At 40.0% G+C, this 15,246-nt stretch overlaps 1 protein-coding gene and 1 long non-coding RNA gene across 2 annotated transcripts in view; one reads left to right on the plus strand and one right to left on the minus strand.

The window, feature by feature from the left end:
- Window positions 1-10,728: 10,728 nt before the first annotated feature.
- LOC114559920 (uncharacterized) lies at window positions 10,729-14,361 on the minus strand. Its single transcript, XR_003693146.1, has 2 exons — window positions 13,744-14,361; window positions 10,729-11,281 (listed from the first exon to the last, which is right to left on the minus strand). It is a non-coding gene; the product is annotated as an uncharacterized LOC114559920 (long non-coding RNA).
- Window positions 13,649-15,246, plus strand: part of LOC114559918 (pleckstrin homology domain-containing family A member 7) — a 156,044-nt gene continuing 154,446 nt past the window's right edge. Inside the window, exons 1-3 of the mRNA XM_028584949.1 lie at window positions 13,649-13,795; window positions 13,929-14,005; window positions 14,174-14,231. Of these exons, the coding sequence (XP_028440750.1) occupies window positions 13,713-13,795; window positions 13,929-14,005; window positions 14,174-14,231 (218 nt within the window). The 5' untranslated portion in view covers window positions 13,649-13,712. The remainder of the gene's footprint in view (window positions 13,796-13,928; window positions 14,006-14,173; window positions 14,232-15,246) is intronic.

A 15,246-nucleotide genomic window follows, 5' to 3' on the forward strand; every position in this document is an offset into this window, starting at 1 on the left:
ACCTGATGACATCAGCTGCGAGCTGAGATGTGACAAACCAATTCTAATGTTTGATTTTCCTTGGTTTGTGAGGACAAGGAATGCTGCTTTTATCCAGAGTTAGCTGAGGGTTCCAGCGTCCTGCTCAAGGGCACTGCAGCAAGTTACATAATGTCCATCAGAAGTGACTGACCGGTTGATTCCCAGTCGCTGGGTGATGTGTCACTTTATAGCTCCCACTTTCCCTTCCTTTCTCCTTTTTTTTCAAAACCACTCCTCTCTTCGCATCTTTGTCTCCATCCTTCTCCTCCTCATCCTCTCCCAGTATCACTAGCTCTGTGGCCTAGGCGACCCCGTCTCCAGGCAACCGGCAGGAGTGGCGAGGCGTTGAAAGGATTGCAGGTGATTGCAGCAGCGGCAGAATCATCATCAGCAGCAGCAGCAGCAGAGGCAGTGGGTTTTCAGTAGCGCACGTACACACACACACACACACACACACACACACACACGTGGTTGCCCCTCTCACTCGCCTGCCAGAGAGGGTATCTCCTGGGTCACAATTAGCTGATGATGCAATCTACCACCAGCTATTGTGTCTGACACCAAGTCATACAGACAGACTGTATGAAATGCAAAAGGCAGCAGAGCTAATCTTCCTGTTTATTGTACAGTTGACTTTATGTACAAAATACCAGGAATAACTACCTGATACTACCTAATCTGTCTTTTGTGTAGTTCTGTTCATTTATATATTCTCTTTGTGACTTAAGCACTTATGTGCTTATGTACATTTAAGGTTTAAGCATCCACAGGGGATTCATGCTTTCACTTAGATTCACCTAGTCGGGCTCAGTGATAAACAAAGTGGACTTTAGGGTCCCTTGTGGAGCCTTCAAGGGGCTCCAGAAGCCCTCAGCAAAAAATTAGGGAATGATTCACTTCAAGAGAATGAATGAAAACAACAATTCAAAGAAACCCTGTCATTCCGAACACCGTTAATGCCCCCATTTATGCAGCTCATACCAGTGATTATGAACTAGACAGTGTGTTATAGTGTGTGACAAACACGTGTGTGGTAAACACTTATCTATTTCTACATCTGCTCATGAGGATTAGCTGTCTGACCAACAGGCAGACGGGCTTACTGCTCTCTGTATTGTTGCCAGTGTGTGTGTAGTGTTTCCTTTGAGCCAGTGGGGGACCCGCCTTTCCTCTCTGGTACGTGACCCAACACAGACACAATGGTTACTCACCAATGGCAGTGACAGCAAGAAAAAGGCATTTGCATTAGAGTTCAAATGATTATATTCTAATTGATATTCAAGCAAAGGGTGACACCGTCTAAAATGTAAACAGTTGATATGTTAAAAGAAATAACTGCCTTTACATGTTCTTAAAAACAACGTTATTAGTTATTAGCCTACAAACAGTGGTGGGAGAAAGTAAAAGTAAAAGTTCTGCTTTAAAATGTCACCTAAGTAAAACTACAAAAGTATTAGCATCAACATATACTTAAAATACTATAAGTACAAGTACTCATTATGCAGAATGATTACCCATTTCAGAATAATATATATTATATTATTTATCATTGTTGCATTGATGCATTAATCAGAATCAGAATGCTTTATTGATCCCCATCAGGGAAATGATTTAGTTGCAGTTGCTCACATTCAAATTCAAGGTGTGTAAGACTAAGAAAAGAGCAAAGTCAATAAGTGTATAAAGTAACATAGCTGCAGTAAGAAAGGAATAAAAACATTACGTAGAAGCAAAGTGAGATTAGGTCACAAATAAGATTAGGTTAAAAAGATTGTTTCAAATGGATTGTACAAATTCTACTGTAGTTCAGAGTCAACATATAATACATACATAAGTACAGTGTGAATTCTAAGTAGCAGCAGTGAATAAATAACACATTTTGCACATGTACAGTTGTACTCATACTAAAGTTGACTAAAAAGAGGAATAAAAAAACATCTTTTGGAAATCTTAATGCCTTAATTAAAAAAATGGGGGAAAATCCAACCTTTAAGGACACCAGTTTTCTTTGTGAATGAATAATGTATCGTAAATAAATAAGAGAGCAGATTTTTATTTTTAAAGGCCAGTTATTTCATTGATCCAGGATACTATGCATCCTGATAAAGTTCCCTTGGCCTTTGGAATTAAAATAGCCCCCCCACATCATCACATACCCTTTACCATACCTAGAGATTGGCATGGGGTACTTTCCATAAGATCATCTCTCAATGTAAATCTAACCAGCTATTAGGCTAACTGAAATAAAACCATTCCAATCTCTAGCTATTTATTATTTTTAACATGCAAAGTAGTGACGTATAAAAAAAGTACAATATAGGTTTCCAAAATGTATTAGAGCAGAAGTATAAGTATAAAAAATGTTTTTCAATTGCACAGTACTTGAGGAAAAAGTACTTAACAGTTACTTTCCACCACTGATTACAATCAGGAACAGAACATAGTTCCATGCTTTAGTGAAATGTTCATTTGGAACAGTGATAAAGCAGATGAATCAGAAATAATAGAAATAGTTTTTGTGTTGGGAATGCAGTTAGAATCTCCCTGCGGTTCCCATGGCATCAAAATACCATTTACTGTAACAGTATGTGAAGTGTTTGGGGCTTCCTTCCACACCCAGAGGACCATATTTGGACATAATATCTCATCTGTATCTCAGACAAGTAATAACCAAACTGTCTAGCCACTGAACTGTGGGACTCTGCTGCCCTCATGTGGTAAAACGGGCGACATCACAGCCAAATAAAGGGTGTTAGGCTACCGTAGGCCTATTGGTCCGAATATTAGACGTTTTTACATCTGAAAAAGTAGGGTCGTCTTATATTTTGGGTCTAGACTTTCAGCTGGTCGAGTCTCCAGAGGCTGGTTTTAGAACGTAAGGGACGTTGCCTGTTACATTACATTAAATTACATTTCATAGCTGATGCTTTTATCCAAAGCAACTTCCAATTAAGTGCTTTCAACCTCGAAGGTGCGAACTCCAGACAACAAATAATAGCCTAAAGTGCAAGTACATTAGTTTTAAATAAGCAAAACTACAAGAAAAGAAAAAAAAAAATATAATATATATATATATAAATTATATTTAATATATAGTGACAGTAGATAGACTGGAAAGGGGGAGAGACGGGGGACGACACGCAGCAGGTTGGTTTTGAACCCACGCCGCTGCAGGACTCAGCCAACACGGGGTGAACGCTCTTACTGGGTGAGCTACAGGTCACCCCAACCTTGTGGAATTTCATTGTTTTCTGAATAAATGTCATAAAATGTGATCTGAGCTTCATCTCAGTCAAGGGTATTGACAACCATAATGTGTCTAAAATAACACAAACAAATTCGGACCTTTCATGTCTTTATTGAACACACTCATTCAACATTCAAAATTGTAGTGGAAAAAGTACATGAAGTCAGTCGTTGTCCTGTTGCATCACCCACCTTCCGCACAGTTTCAGCTGACATACAGCTGACAGTCTCACATTATCCTGATATCTGATATACTTGGGAATTCATCTTCCCCTCTATGATTCCAAGCTGGCCAGGCCCTGATGCCCAAATCATGAGGTTTCCTCCACTATTCTTTACGGTTGGGATGATGTTTTAATGATGATATGCCGTGCCGTTTCGACGCCAGATGTAGTGCTGTGTGGCATTTCCAAATAATTCAATCTTAGTTTCATCAGTCCACAAAACCTTTTTGCCAATATCCACTGCGGAGTGTCAATGTGCTCTTTTTGCAAACTTTAGGCGTGCAGCAATGTTCTTCTTAGTAAGCAGTGGTTTCCTTCGTGGTGTCCTGCCGTAGATACCCTGCTTGTTCAATGTTTTACATATTGTAGACTCATGAACAGAGATGTTAGCCAGTTCCAATTATGACTTCAAATCTTTGGCCGTCGTTCGGGATTGTTTCTTGACCTCATTGATGAGTCTTCGTTGTGCTCTTGGTGTCATTTTGACTGGGCGCCCACTTCTTGGTAGAGTAGCAACAGTCCCAAAGTGTCTCCATTTGTAGATTGCTTGCCTAACTGTAGACTGGTGAATTTCTAAAGTCTTTGAAATAACGTTGTAACCCTTGCCAGCTTTATGTAAAGCAACAATTCTTGATCGTAGATCCTCTGACAGCTCTTCTTGGCGAGGCATGGCTCACATAAACGTGTTCTTCTTGTGCAGATCAATAACTCCAAAAGTTTGAGGGGGGGGGGGTATAGGGTTTGACCATGTCCTGGATGTAAGCTGGGGCTGATCCGTTCGTGAAATGAATCTTGTTGTTGTGATTTCCTCCCCCAGTCTGAAAACATGATCATCTGAAGGTGTTCTCCCTGTGAGCCGGGGGACCTGGGGAGGGAGGTTAAACAACATTTGAAGAGTTTGCATTTCGATATCAGGGTAACTGATCCCTCAAATCCCTCAAACAGCTGGCAGAACTGACTCGATACTGACTTCATGTGGACTTTGTGTGCTGTCCGTTGCAGTAAATCTCAGTCTCTTTGCACTTTTCTTGCGCTTCCAAAATTCTGTTGCTACTCAGCAAGAAATATTCTATGTATTGCCTTGTTTGTTGTCCAGTGTTGGACAGGTGGACTGAAATCTGATGCAATGTCTTAAAAGTTTTTCCATCAGCAAAGTTCCTCAATGTCGTTTGCCTTTTCATATGTTGTTGACGTTTCATTGGATTTAACAAGATGTTTAGATGAAATATAGGCTAAGCAGTATCCCATCAGTCCTGTATATTTGGTTTCTTGGCCAGCTGGAGGATGAATCGACATCTGGTGTCCACAAGAGGGAGACAGAGTCGTACGGAAAATGTCTCATGTTTTCTGAAGATGAACTTAATGATCTCTCACAATAGAAATAGACATGTAAATAAAAGTTAAGAGAATTAAATTGACATTATTTAAGAAGCATTCTTTTTCGGATTACTTGAAGCAGCTAGGTACAGAAAACTCTGTGTGTATTATTTTGACAGTGAAACACAGATATTTGTGATAGGAAAATCTCAAGTCTCACTCTTACAAGCTTTGTCTGGAGCCCAAGGGTGTAACTTTGGGTTCAACATTGGGAGGGTTAATATGGTGCTAAAATATGGTGCTAAAACAGTCTCATAAGTATTTGCAACTTGTAAAACGCAATTTACAAATTAATGCAGAGTGATTTGTATGAGATCTCCAACTATCTAGAGAAGTCCCGGGACATGTATGCATGTATTGAAAAAAATGACAAAAACCTCGAAAAAAATATCTAGTGTACAGTTTGTAAGAGTCTCCCTTTTCTCTCTTTCTTTGCCACCTGCCAACGGATGTTGACGCAATATGGACGCGGGCAAATACCCTCAGCCTCTTCACTGAATCCCTTGGTTAGCCATTACAACAAGAGAGAGGGAGGGAGGGACTGCCAGATAAAGAATAACATTGTTTCTGTGCACATTTGTCTTCTAGCTCTCTATCTGATGTCTCTGTTTGCTTAGGGCTTGAAGCCAAAGGCTTAGTTGGATTGTGAAATAAACACAGGTTGGATTAGCCATGAATTACTTCAGAATTCCTTCACCATGATGCAATTGTTTTGCATTATATATCTGCATGTGCTCCAACAAATAACAATTAAAAGATTTGCATTGCAATTATTTCTTCCCTTTGTGGCAAATTGGTAAGAATTTTGAACAGATGAACTTGTTTTAGCTATGTCGCCAGAAATTACAGTCTGCTTTCAACAGTAACACCGCTCAGTGCACAGCTGAACCACAGGGTGCATGCAAATAATGATTTCAAATGATTATTGTTTTGTGCTGCTTGCTTTGTCAGATGGGTGGAGTTTGTGTGATAATAGCTTTGGCGATCAGATGAATCAGAGGTAGATTAAATAGATTTTAAACGTTTACATGTTTTAAAACACTTGTGCAGGTAGTAGATTCATGTTTTGATGAGCTAACTGACACATTTCAGGTTTACACACCCTTCAAGTTTTGTTTTGCTGCTCTGACAAGGCAAGGCAAGGCACCTTTATTTGTATAGGACAATTCAGCAACAGGGCAATTCAAAGTGCTTTACATAAAACATTAAAGAGCAGTTAAAAATGATTAAAAACAGATAAAATACGAGAATAAAATTCACAGTGCAATATAAGAAATGAACAATTATTTAAAGAAAGGCAACATCAAAAAGAAAGGTCTTCAGCCTTGATTTAAAAGAACTGAGAGTTGCGGCAAACCTGCAGTTTTCTGGGAGTTAGTTCCAGATATGTGGAGCATGAAAACTGAACGCCGCTTCCCCCTGTTTAGTTCGGACTCTGGGGACAGCAGACCTGTCCCAGACCACCTGGAGGTCTGGATGGGTCATAGTGTAGCATCAGCAGATCAGAAATGTATTTTGGCCCTAAACTGTTTAGTGAACCAGCAATACTTTTGCTGGTTTATAAATCAGCCTGAAAACACAAACATGCTACATAGACAACAATGTTTAACAAAAACGAAAAATGTATTTTATGATAAAAGAAATTAGTTGAGAAATGAAGCCATGACACAGACACTCATCTTACGTACTGGTGTTAAAATGAGCTGGGCAATATATTTTATGTAAAACACATCACATAAGCCTCTTTCCTACCAAGTAGTCACAGGAACGTAGTTATAGGAACAGTCCACTTCTAAACAGTTCTACTAAGTACTCTCCCCCAAAACCGTTTTTTTTCCATTTGCATTCACACTGGCCAAGTGGCCATAGGAACTGGTGGGAGGGGTAAGGGAGCGACGCAAGCACGGCATCGGTCTTTATAGCGTCGTCGCTTGACTTTAGCGCCACAGTAAAGAATAACGGCGGCGTTTAAAGACTAGGCTGGAGTACTTTAACAGGGAAACACAGAAGACGAAGGCTCCGGCGTGATATGATCCTAATTAATATGATGGAAGAAGATAAAAGAGCAGAGCGCAACAGGCGAACGAAACGATGGGTAAGTTTAACTAGCATTAAGAATTAGCTTGTTGAATGTGTGATGTTTGTTTTATGAGTTAGCATACATAGACGAATTGCAACAGACAGCGAAGAATATGTACCGTTTGTGTTTCAGACGTTGCTAGGTCACTAAGGGTTCCTATGTGGAAAAGGGAAAATACCCTGCCCTGAAGTAGGAGCTGAAAGAGTTACAGGAAATGCGGTCAGAGGAACTTAATAATCCCCAAATTGGTCCAGTCGGAACACGAGAAAAAAAAGGGTTCTAGGAACGTTATGTTCTGGGAACTTCAAAAATCCCTCCGGTCGGAAAGCGGCTATAGTCAAATTGTAGGAATTGACCATACATGTAAATTATGCCTGTTTTTTATTATCTTTTCTGTGCTCTATCACCTTTTTCTTGCGGTAATTCTCAAGCCAAAAACCTGTCTGGAGAGCAGGAAATGGAAAATGTTTCAGGTATCTAACATTGACCTTTATTTCTGTCCCTAAGTTAGTTCTGTGTAGAAAGAGGCCTCACCGTGTTTGCAGTGGGTGGGGGGGACTAAATCCTCCCTCCTGAATCCTGTTCCTTGTCTCTGTTTTTGTGTGTTTGCCGTCTCTTTTTATTTGTCTTCAAGCAGCTCCTCACACGCACACACGCAACTGAAGATACCAGATGTCCTGGGGGTTGTTTCTTCTTTCCGCAGCATCGGTGAAAACAGGGAAGGAATCAAACTGCTGTCCCTGGCATGCTTTGAAAGTAAAGTAACAATACATTTCACTGGCTGAAGACTGGGACAAACACAGCTGACATGTTTACAGTAAAATAAAAATGTCAACATGATGGAAAACAGTACAATACAATGCACGAAATGACAAATGAAACATGATTGAGATAGACCACATCCAGGAAATGAAGTGGACAATCAGTGAGACTGACTGCTGAGCGAGCTAGAGAGTGAATGAAGAGAGGGAGTGCCATACAAAGCAGTGATCAGAGAAATACAAGGCTCTCCTCATATTGTTTCGTAGTGATTATGTCCTAAAGCACAAATAAACACAACCACACCTCCGCGGGAATTAGGAATGAACGCAGAGCTTCATCCTGTCTGTTTCTACAAGTCTGTGTCAGTTTGACTTGTGCGTCGATTTGAGACTGCACACACTGTATTTGCTGGGGGTTACACACACACGCGGGGGCCCAAAGACTCTTTGTTAACGCCCAGAAACGTCCCGCACACAGGAAAACGCTGCATATTATACCTTTAACTTCTCAACCTTGCTGCCGTGATGTCACAGGTGTACTCCTGTCGCAGGTGTACTCCTGTGACATCACTCTTGGGCGTAGTTACAGGTGCAACAGAGTGCATTTCTGACCGCACCCAACAGTGATTCCTCTTGAACTTTAGATCACAGGGTGTGCCTTTTGTATAACAATTGCATTAGGCATTTTTGTGTGTGTTTTTAAGTGCAGTATGTGTGTAAGGACAGCAGGCACCTGAACACGCTCTCGCACACACACACACACACACACACACACACACACACACACACACACACACACACACACACACACACACACACACACACACAAACAGCAGTACTATTAGCTTTGATTTACTGATATGTGGCCAGTGATTCATAACTTGGCTGGAAAAGTCATTGTTCTTTCTACTATGTGAGCACTTTATCTTTACACACAAATACATTCCAAATGGTAGCACAATCCCCTGGGCTTTCCCTGGCGAGGCTGCGTGTGTCGAACTCTGGCCGCCCTTCAGCTCCTTCTGCCTTGCCAGGAGTTTCTTTTGTTGATGTTGAGGTTCCTCCAAACTACATGCTGCCAACTGAAACCAAACAAGGTGGAGAGGAAATGAAGCACATGCACACAAAAAGTCACCAGATGTGAAAAATGATGCTCAGGTAAAGAAGGTGTTTTGGTTGACTCCCTCAGCTTATCTCCTGACTTGGAGGACTGAGACTGCTCCACTGGGCGTCAGCTGCCCCTTCTTTTTTTTTTCCTCTCTTTTCCTGCATTTCATTATTTTGTTATTTTTTTGGGATCAATTTTTAATTATTTTTTAGCACCATTTATCATACAGACATCCACAATACGTGCTAGGTAATATCAAGTGGTGCATAGAAAAGATAAACACAAATTAAACAAGAACAAAAACCTTCTCCCACCCCCCACTCTCTGCGGTCTCGAGAACCCCCCCCCCCAAAAAAAACAGAAATCAAACCTTGCCTAGTCGCTCTCCTCGAATTCTTGTGGCGTTGAGGTCATTAGGTCTGCTATTTCCTGCATTTCTTTTAATGTGTTTATGTACTTAATGTATTTATTTGTTTACCTTTTGGATGTTATACGTCCTTACTGGTGTGTATTTGTCTGTGTGCATGGGTCTGTGTTGTCTGTTCCCGTCTGGTTTGGACCTGATCTGGGTTGGGTTGCGGGTGGGCGAGGGACCTGAGGGGCATTGACATATTGTTTCAACTATGCTGTATTCTGTACAGTACAGGCCAAAAGTTTGGACACACCTTCTCATTCAATGCATTTACTTTTCATTTTCATGACTATTTACATTGTATATTCTCACTAAAGGCATCAAAACTATGAATGAACACATATGGAATTATGTACTTCAAAATAAAAGTGTGAAATAACTGGAAATATTTAGTAAGTAAGTAGTAAGTAGCCACCCTTTGCTTTTTTATTAATAAGGGAAATAATTCCACTAATTAACCCTGACAAAGCTTTGAAGAATCTAAAACATAAGACATGTTTTCAGTTATTTCACACTTTTCTTTTTAAGTACATAATTCCATATGTGTTCATTCATAGTTTTGATGCCTTCAGTGAGAATCTACAATGTAAATAGTCATGAAAATAAAGAAACACATTGAATGAGAAGTTGTGTCCAAACTTTTGGCCTGTACTGTATGTCATTTATTTTGAAAATGAAAAAGAAAAATAGCATAGTAGAAAAATAGAAGGTGCTTTGGTTGTCGGGAAATCTGGCAGTCCTGCCGGCCGGAAACAGCATTGTAGTTGACATTGAGAAATGATTACATAACAAGAAAATCATTAAAAAAAAAAAAAAATGGGGAGTTCAACATGTTTTAATGTTAGAAAATGAATGCTTTTATTTTTCTAATAAACCTCCATGCTCCAGGGAGTGGTAAATGAAGAACAGTGGGATGAAAATCAACACAGTCTTTGTGTTCTTCACACTGTGTTCCACTCTTTTGGAAATGACTGTTTTTGGCGAGGAAATTTCCTGCCGTCTGTGAACTTAACAACAACTCAGGTCAACTGTTTTTGTTCCAAGTGTGGATTTCAAAATAACATGTCTGCATGGAAAGCGTGTCAGGATGTTGTCATCAGCACGCCAGCACACGTCTCCTGGATGTGAAGGCACTTGGGAAAAGCAAATTCCAATGAGCTCAGAGTGACTCAGAACAAACTGTGTCTGACACCTGACAGAGGCTCGTATTTACCTTCAGAGCCGCTGAGGAGAACCAAAAATAAAATACATTAGAGCATGGCTGACATACCAGCAGGCCGATCGTTTTGTTTAACATGGACTTATGACAGACATATTAGTATCAGTTTATATGTTGAGAGATTGCAGTACCTGAATGTTTTTTGTTATGCCTCTTTCACAAGTCTGTAATTTCTTTAAATGTTCAAATGTTATCAGCCTGATGAAATTGGCGTTATCAGTTGTTATGACTGCCATAATTATGCTATTATATGGAAAATGTTCAATTGGTAAACTTCCAATTAATTATCTAATGAAATGTTTATAGTCAGTGTACAGCAGGTCAACAGGTCATTTGTATACAGGCCGGTGTACAATAAAACATACAGTATTTGGAGAAAAAGGTTTCCAATAATAAATGAACCATGAATAAACAAAAAAACTGCTTATAAAGTCAAGTAACTAAATCCTAAAATAACTTTGTCAATAATTAGTATAGAATTAGAAACGTTTTAGAAAGGTATTGGGAAATAATTGACTAGAAAAGTGTTACATAGTCTGCATCTTTATATTCATAGTCTGCATCTATACTTTTGAGGCTTATTTTACTTAAATAAATATCATTGTTTATTTTAAGAGGTATTTAGGTAGAAAAAACATAGTCAGTAGTCAATATTTTATCATTATTGGCCTCAAAAATCCAGAATCACGTGGCCAGTTAGCTCAGGTGGTAGAGTAGGCACACATATACAGAGGTTTATTCTTCGATGCAGAAGGTCTAGGGTTTGAGTCCGACCTGTGACGGTTTTCCTGCATGTCTTCCAGCTCTCTCTCCCTTTTCATGGCTGAGCTGTCCTGTAATTAAAGGCAGAAATGCCCATAAAAAAAAGAAGAAAATCCAGTATCAGTAAACATGTTGCATCATCAGGGTCCCCAAGAAGATCTTAAGAGTGATGTACTGCAGCCGACAGTGTGGGTAAACCGACACCAGACTTTTAGATTATAAACCCACTAAGGCCTAATAAAAGTTACAGTAAGTGCTGTAAAATAATACTTTGTTCCAAAAGAAACCCATAATTCTGGATCTTCTTTGGCGTTGTATATATACACATGGGCTTACTACTAATGCTGCAACTAAATAAAGTGTCCAACAAAATGCAGGCTGATTTGGATGAGAATTGACTTGTGTGTAGAGGAATTAAAATCAAAGCTTTTCTTAATGAGATTCCTTGTTGGTTAAAGGAAGTCTTTAATCTCATAATCAGCCTCTTCCCAGTTAAGTCACCTAAATACTAGCCCAAAATCCGCACCGTTTTCATTCACTCTCCATAAAATACTGAAAAACAAAAAGGCGATGCCTTTAAGTACTGACAAAAATGTCATAACTAGGAATGACTCATTTTAATAACTCCTAAAAAAAGAAATTTACAAGGCAGGTGGAAGTCTCAGATGATATCCCAGTTGGAGAGACGTGATGATAAAGTGGTGAATTTCAATATAATGTGTTACTGTGTTGCCCTGATAAATAAAAATCCCTAAAGCAATGTGTCACCTATGTGTATTCACTGAAGCATACACTTGGATGGAGACATGCATTGTATTTTGTCCGGTGTGTAAAAACAAAACTGAATTCAAACAATATCAATTCAATTTTAAGATGCAGTTGTACTTAGAAAAACATCAAACTCTAATTTGAAAATACCAACTTCTGCAAATCACAATACTACAAGTGTCAAAGCCAAGAAAGACAGGTGTGACAAGAAGACAATGGAATTGAGTCTACTTCGCTTTTTGTATTTTTAATCAAGTGATGATTTTGATTTTGATAGTGGATCCATCAACCCTAGGATTAATGAAAAACTTGTTCTCCCACCTGAGCAGTTTGTGAAGTTTTGGTGGCAAACATAGAAATATCAACGCATGATGTGCTCCATGTGCACAGACAGCGAATTCATGCAGTGTTAATCCCACATTATCTCACCTTTTACAAAATTACTTAAATTATGCCTAATATTGTTTATTATTAATACTGTTTGGGCAAGTTTGTCTTCATTAAATAGTTAAGAACTGACAGGAAATGAGGCAAGAGAGAGATGTGGGATGACGTGCAACAATCTTCGGATTGACTTGAACTGGGTACGCTACAAATACATGGTCAGCATGTCAACCCCGTGGACCACCAGTACATCCCCTTTTATTACCTCTTATTCAAGTTTAAATCCCATAAGTACAGCTGTTGCCAGGATTTTAGAAATATTCAGGGCACAAGTACAAATTCCCCTGGCAAAATTTATTGATAAGCCACTAACCAAACTTTGTGCAGATTTTGGAGTATTTTAAGCAAAAAGTTAATTTAACCGTTCAATCAAATTTTCTGTGAATTCTATCTCGACCCATTATAGTCTGGCACCAGGTTTGTAATTCTGGTGGTCTGCTTTCATTTAAAGTTTTATATAGCCCTAAATTTCATCTCAGCCCCCCTAAAAATTATAATAATAAAAAAGTTGGTAAAAATTAGAACCCATATAGGAACCCAAATTGAAACGTGAGCTACTAAAATTGCTGAATGTTAGAACATTGGGGGGGTGGCAGTAACTCAGTCAGTAGGGAGTTGGGCTGGGAACCGGAGGGTCGCTAGTTCACCTCCTGGGCACTGCCAAGGTGCTCTTGAGCAAGGCAACTGCTCGGTGTGCCTTTCCATGGGCAGCTCCCTCACTCTGACATCTCTCCATTAGTGCATGTATAGGTACTGAGCATGTGTGTGTGTAATTCAGGCCTGTGTGTAATAACAACAGAGTGAAAACATTGTAAGTATACATTATTTACATTGTGTCAAATTGGTCGTTATTACTGTGTTTTGTTAGGTTTAGTTCCATCATAGTGTTAAAAGTGTCAAAAACAAGAGTTGACGTTGTTGTTCAGTAGCTAGCTCGGAGATTATATTATTGATTTAGCAAGGCACTGTATCTGTGTCACATTCTCATTAGGGGCCTGATCCTAGAATCGCCCATGGTGGAACTGTAAATATAAACACCTCTTTATGTCATAATTTACCAAATTTGCAGAAATGTAACTGAGGACCACTGCAGTCAGCAAAAAAACAAATTAGCTTAGAAACTTAAATCTCCTTCAGCTCAGAATCCTGTTTTCAGTTCAGCTTGCGGTGGTCAGATTTACGGGCTCGAGAGGAGTCCCTGAAGGCAGCGCTGGCCCTAGCGGTGATCATTGAGCTCCCGGGAGACTCCATGGACAGGGAATGAAATGAAATAGGACTTCAGACCGGATCATGGCGGCGCCTCTCGGGCGGGACACCTTACCTGAGCACTGGTCCTACGGTGTCTGCAGGGACGGCAGGGTCTTCTTCATCAAGTGAGTGGGATAATGAGCGCTTTAACGCGCCGTCTCTCTCGTTTTAACGAGGGTTGGCGGAGTCTGCTGGTGTTTCCCCTTCCCGTCGGTGTAACAGGTGTTTTTTTTTCTCCTCTCTGTGTCTGTGCTGCAGCGATGAGGTGCGCACCACTACCTGGCTCCATCCCCGCACCGGTGAACCCGTCAACTCCGGACACATGATCCGCTCAGGTAGCTAACTTTAGCCAAGCTAGTTCCGCGCGGCTGTTTCACCTGTGTGCTCGTGTTTACTTTACTCTGTTATTTGTGTTCGCCGCTAAGTTCAGTGTTTATGTTGGGGCCCGAAGGGGAGAAAACTTTCAAGTGTCACGAACTAAGTCTGTCGGTTTGGTATTTCAGACCTACCTCGGGGATGGGAGGAAGGTTTTACGGACGAAGGGGCAAGTTTCTTCATAAAGTAAGTAACGTTACCTTATTATGAATACTGTTGCTGTCTCCGTTATTGCGCCTGCGCTTACTTGGAGTTACCGTGCAGCTTAACATGGCTCCTGCCTGCCTAATGACCACAGTCACAGGGACAGCGCGGATTTAAATGGGGTGTGGCTGGGACTGTTAAGTTACCTGCTGACCCTCTAATGACCCCGCTGCTTTCATTTGCTGCCGTGTATGGGACGCAGACATCCGCTATGTGTCTCATGTTCTGCCTTTTGGCATTTAACTGTGCTTTTCTTGCAGTCACAGAATTGTCTTGCATTAATTCAAAATGTTTAGTTGCTCTTTGAGCTTACATGTTTAGTTTTTTGATACTGGGAGATGTAATACTGAAAGAGGTACTCAGATGTTTTGCTTAAGCAAAAGTATTCAGTATAGAAATATAGTTATACATAAAAGTCTTGCATTCAAAATTTCCTTAAGTAAAAGAACAAAAGTATTTGCATTAAAAAAAAAATCACTTTAATGTTGCAGCTGGTGAAGGTGGGCCTCGTTTTAATTACTTTGTAGCTTGTGAATCCACTTCAAATCTTTGGCATTCAGCCATAGCCTATGTATATACTCATGAGGCTGATAACCTATATCAATATTAGAGAGTTACAAAATCAGATAACCATATATTGGCTGATAATGTTTTTTTTTTTTTTTTTTTTTTTTTACATAAACAAATTCTGGTAGACAAATATTTAAATGGTTGATCTGTTTCCAAATGACCCCCAAAATGCTGTTGCTAATTCTTTCTGGTAATATGTTGTTTCTTATCGGCCGACACATATACTATACAATAAGCTAGTATTGTCCGATGTCCGATAGGCCTGGATGATTTATTGGTTGGGCTCTAATAGGGTGCACAGTATTCCACAACCAGATACTTTTTGGGGGCATTTCTGCCTTTAATGGATAGGGCAGCTGAGATATGAACATAGACAGTATATAAGAATGGACCAACAGACCCCGTTGCTCTGGACGGAGACCAGTGA

Source organism: Perca flavescens, chromosome 8, assembly GCF_004354835.1.
Source record: "Perca flavescens isolate YP-PL-M2 chromosome 8, PFLA_1.0, whole genome shotgun sequence".
Taxonomy (NCBI): domain Eukaryota; kingdom Metazoa; phylum Chordata; class Actinopteri; order Perciformes; family Percidae; genus Perca; species Perca flavescens.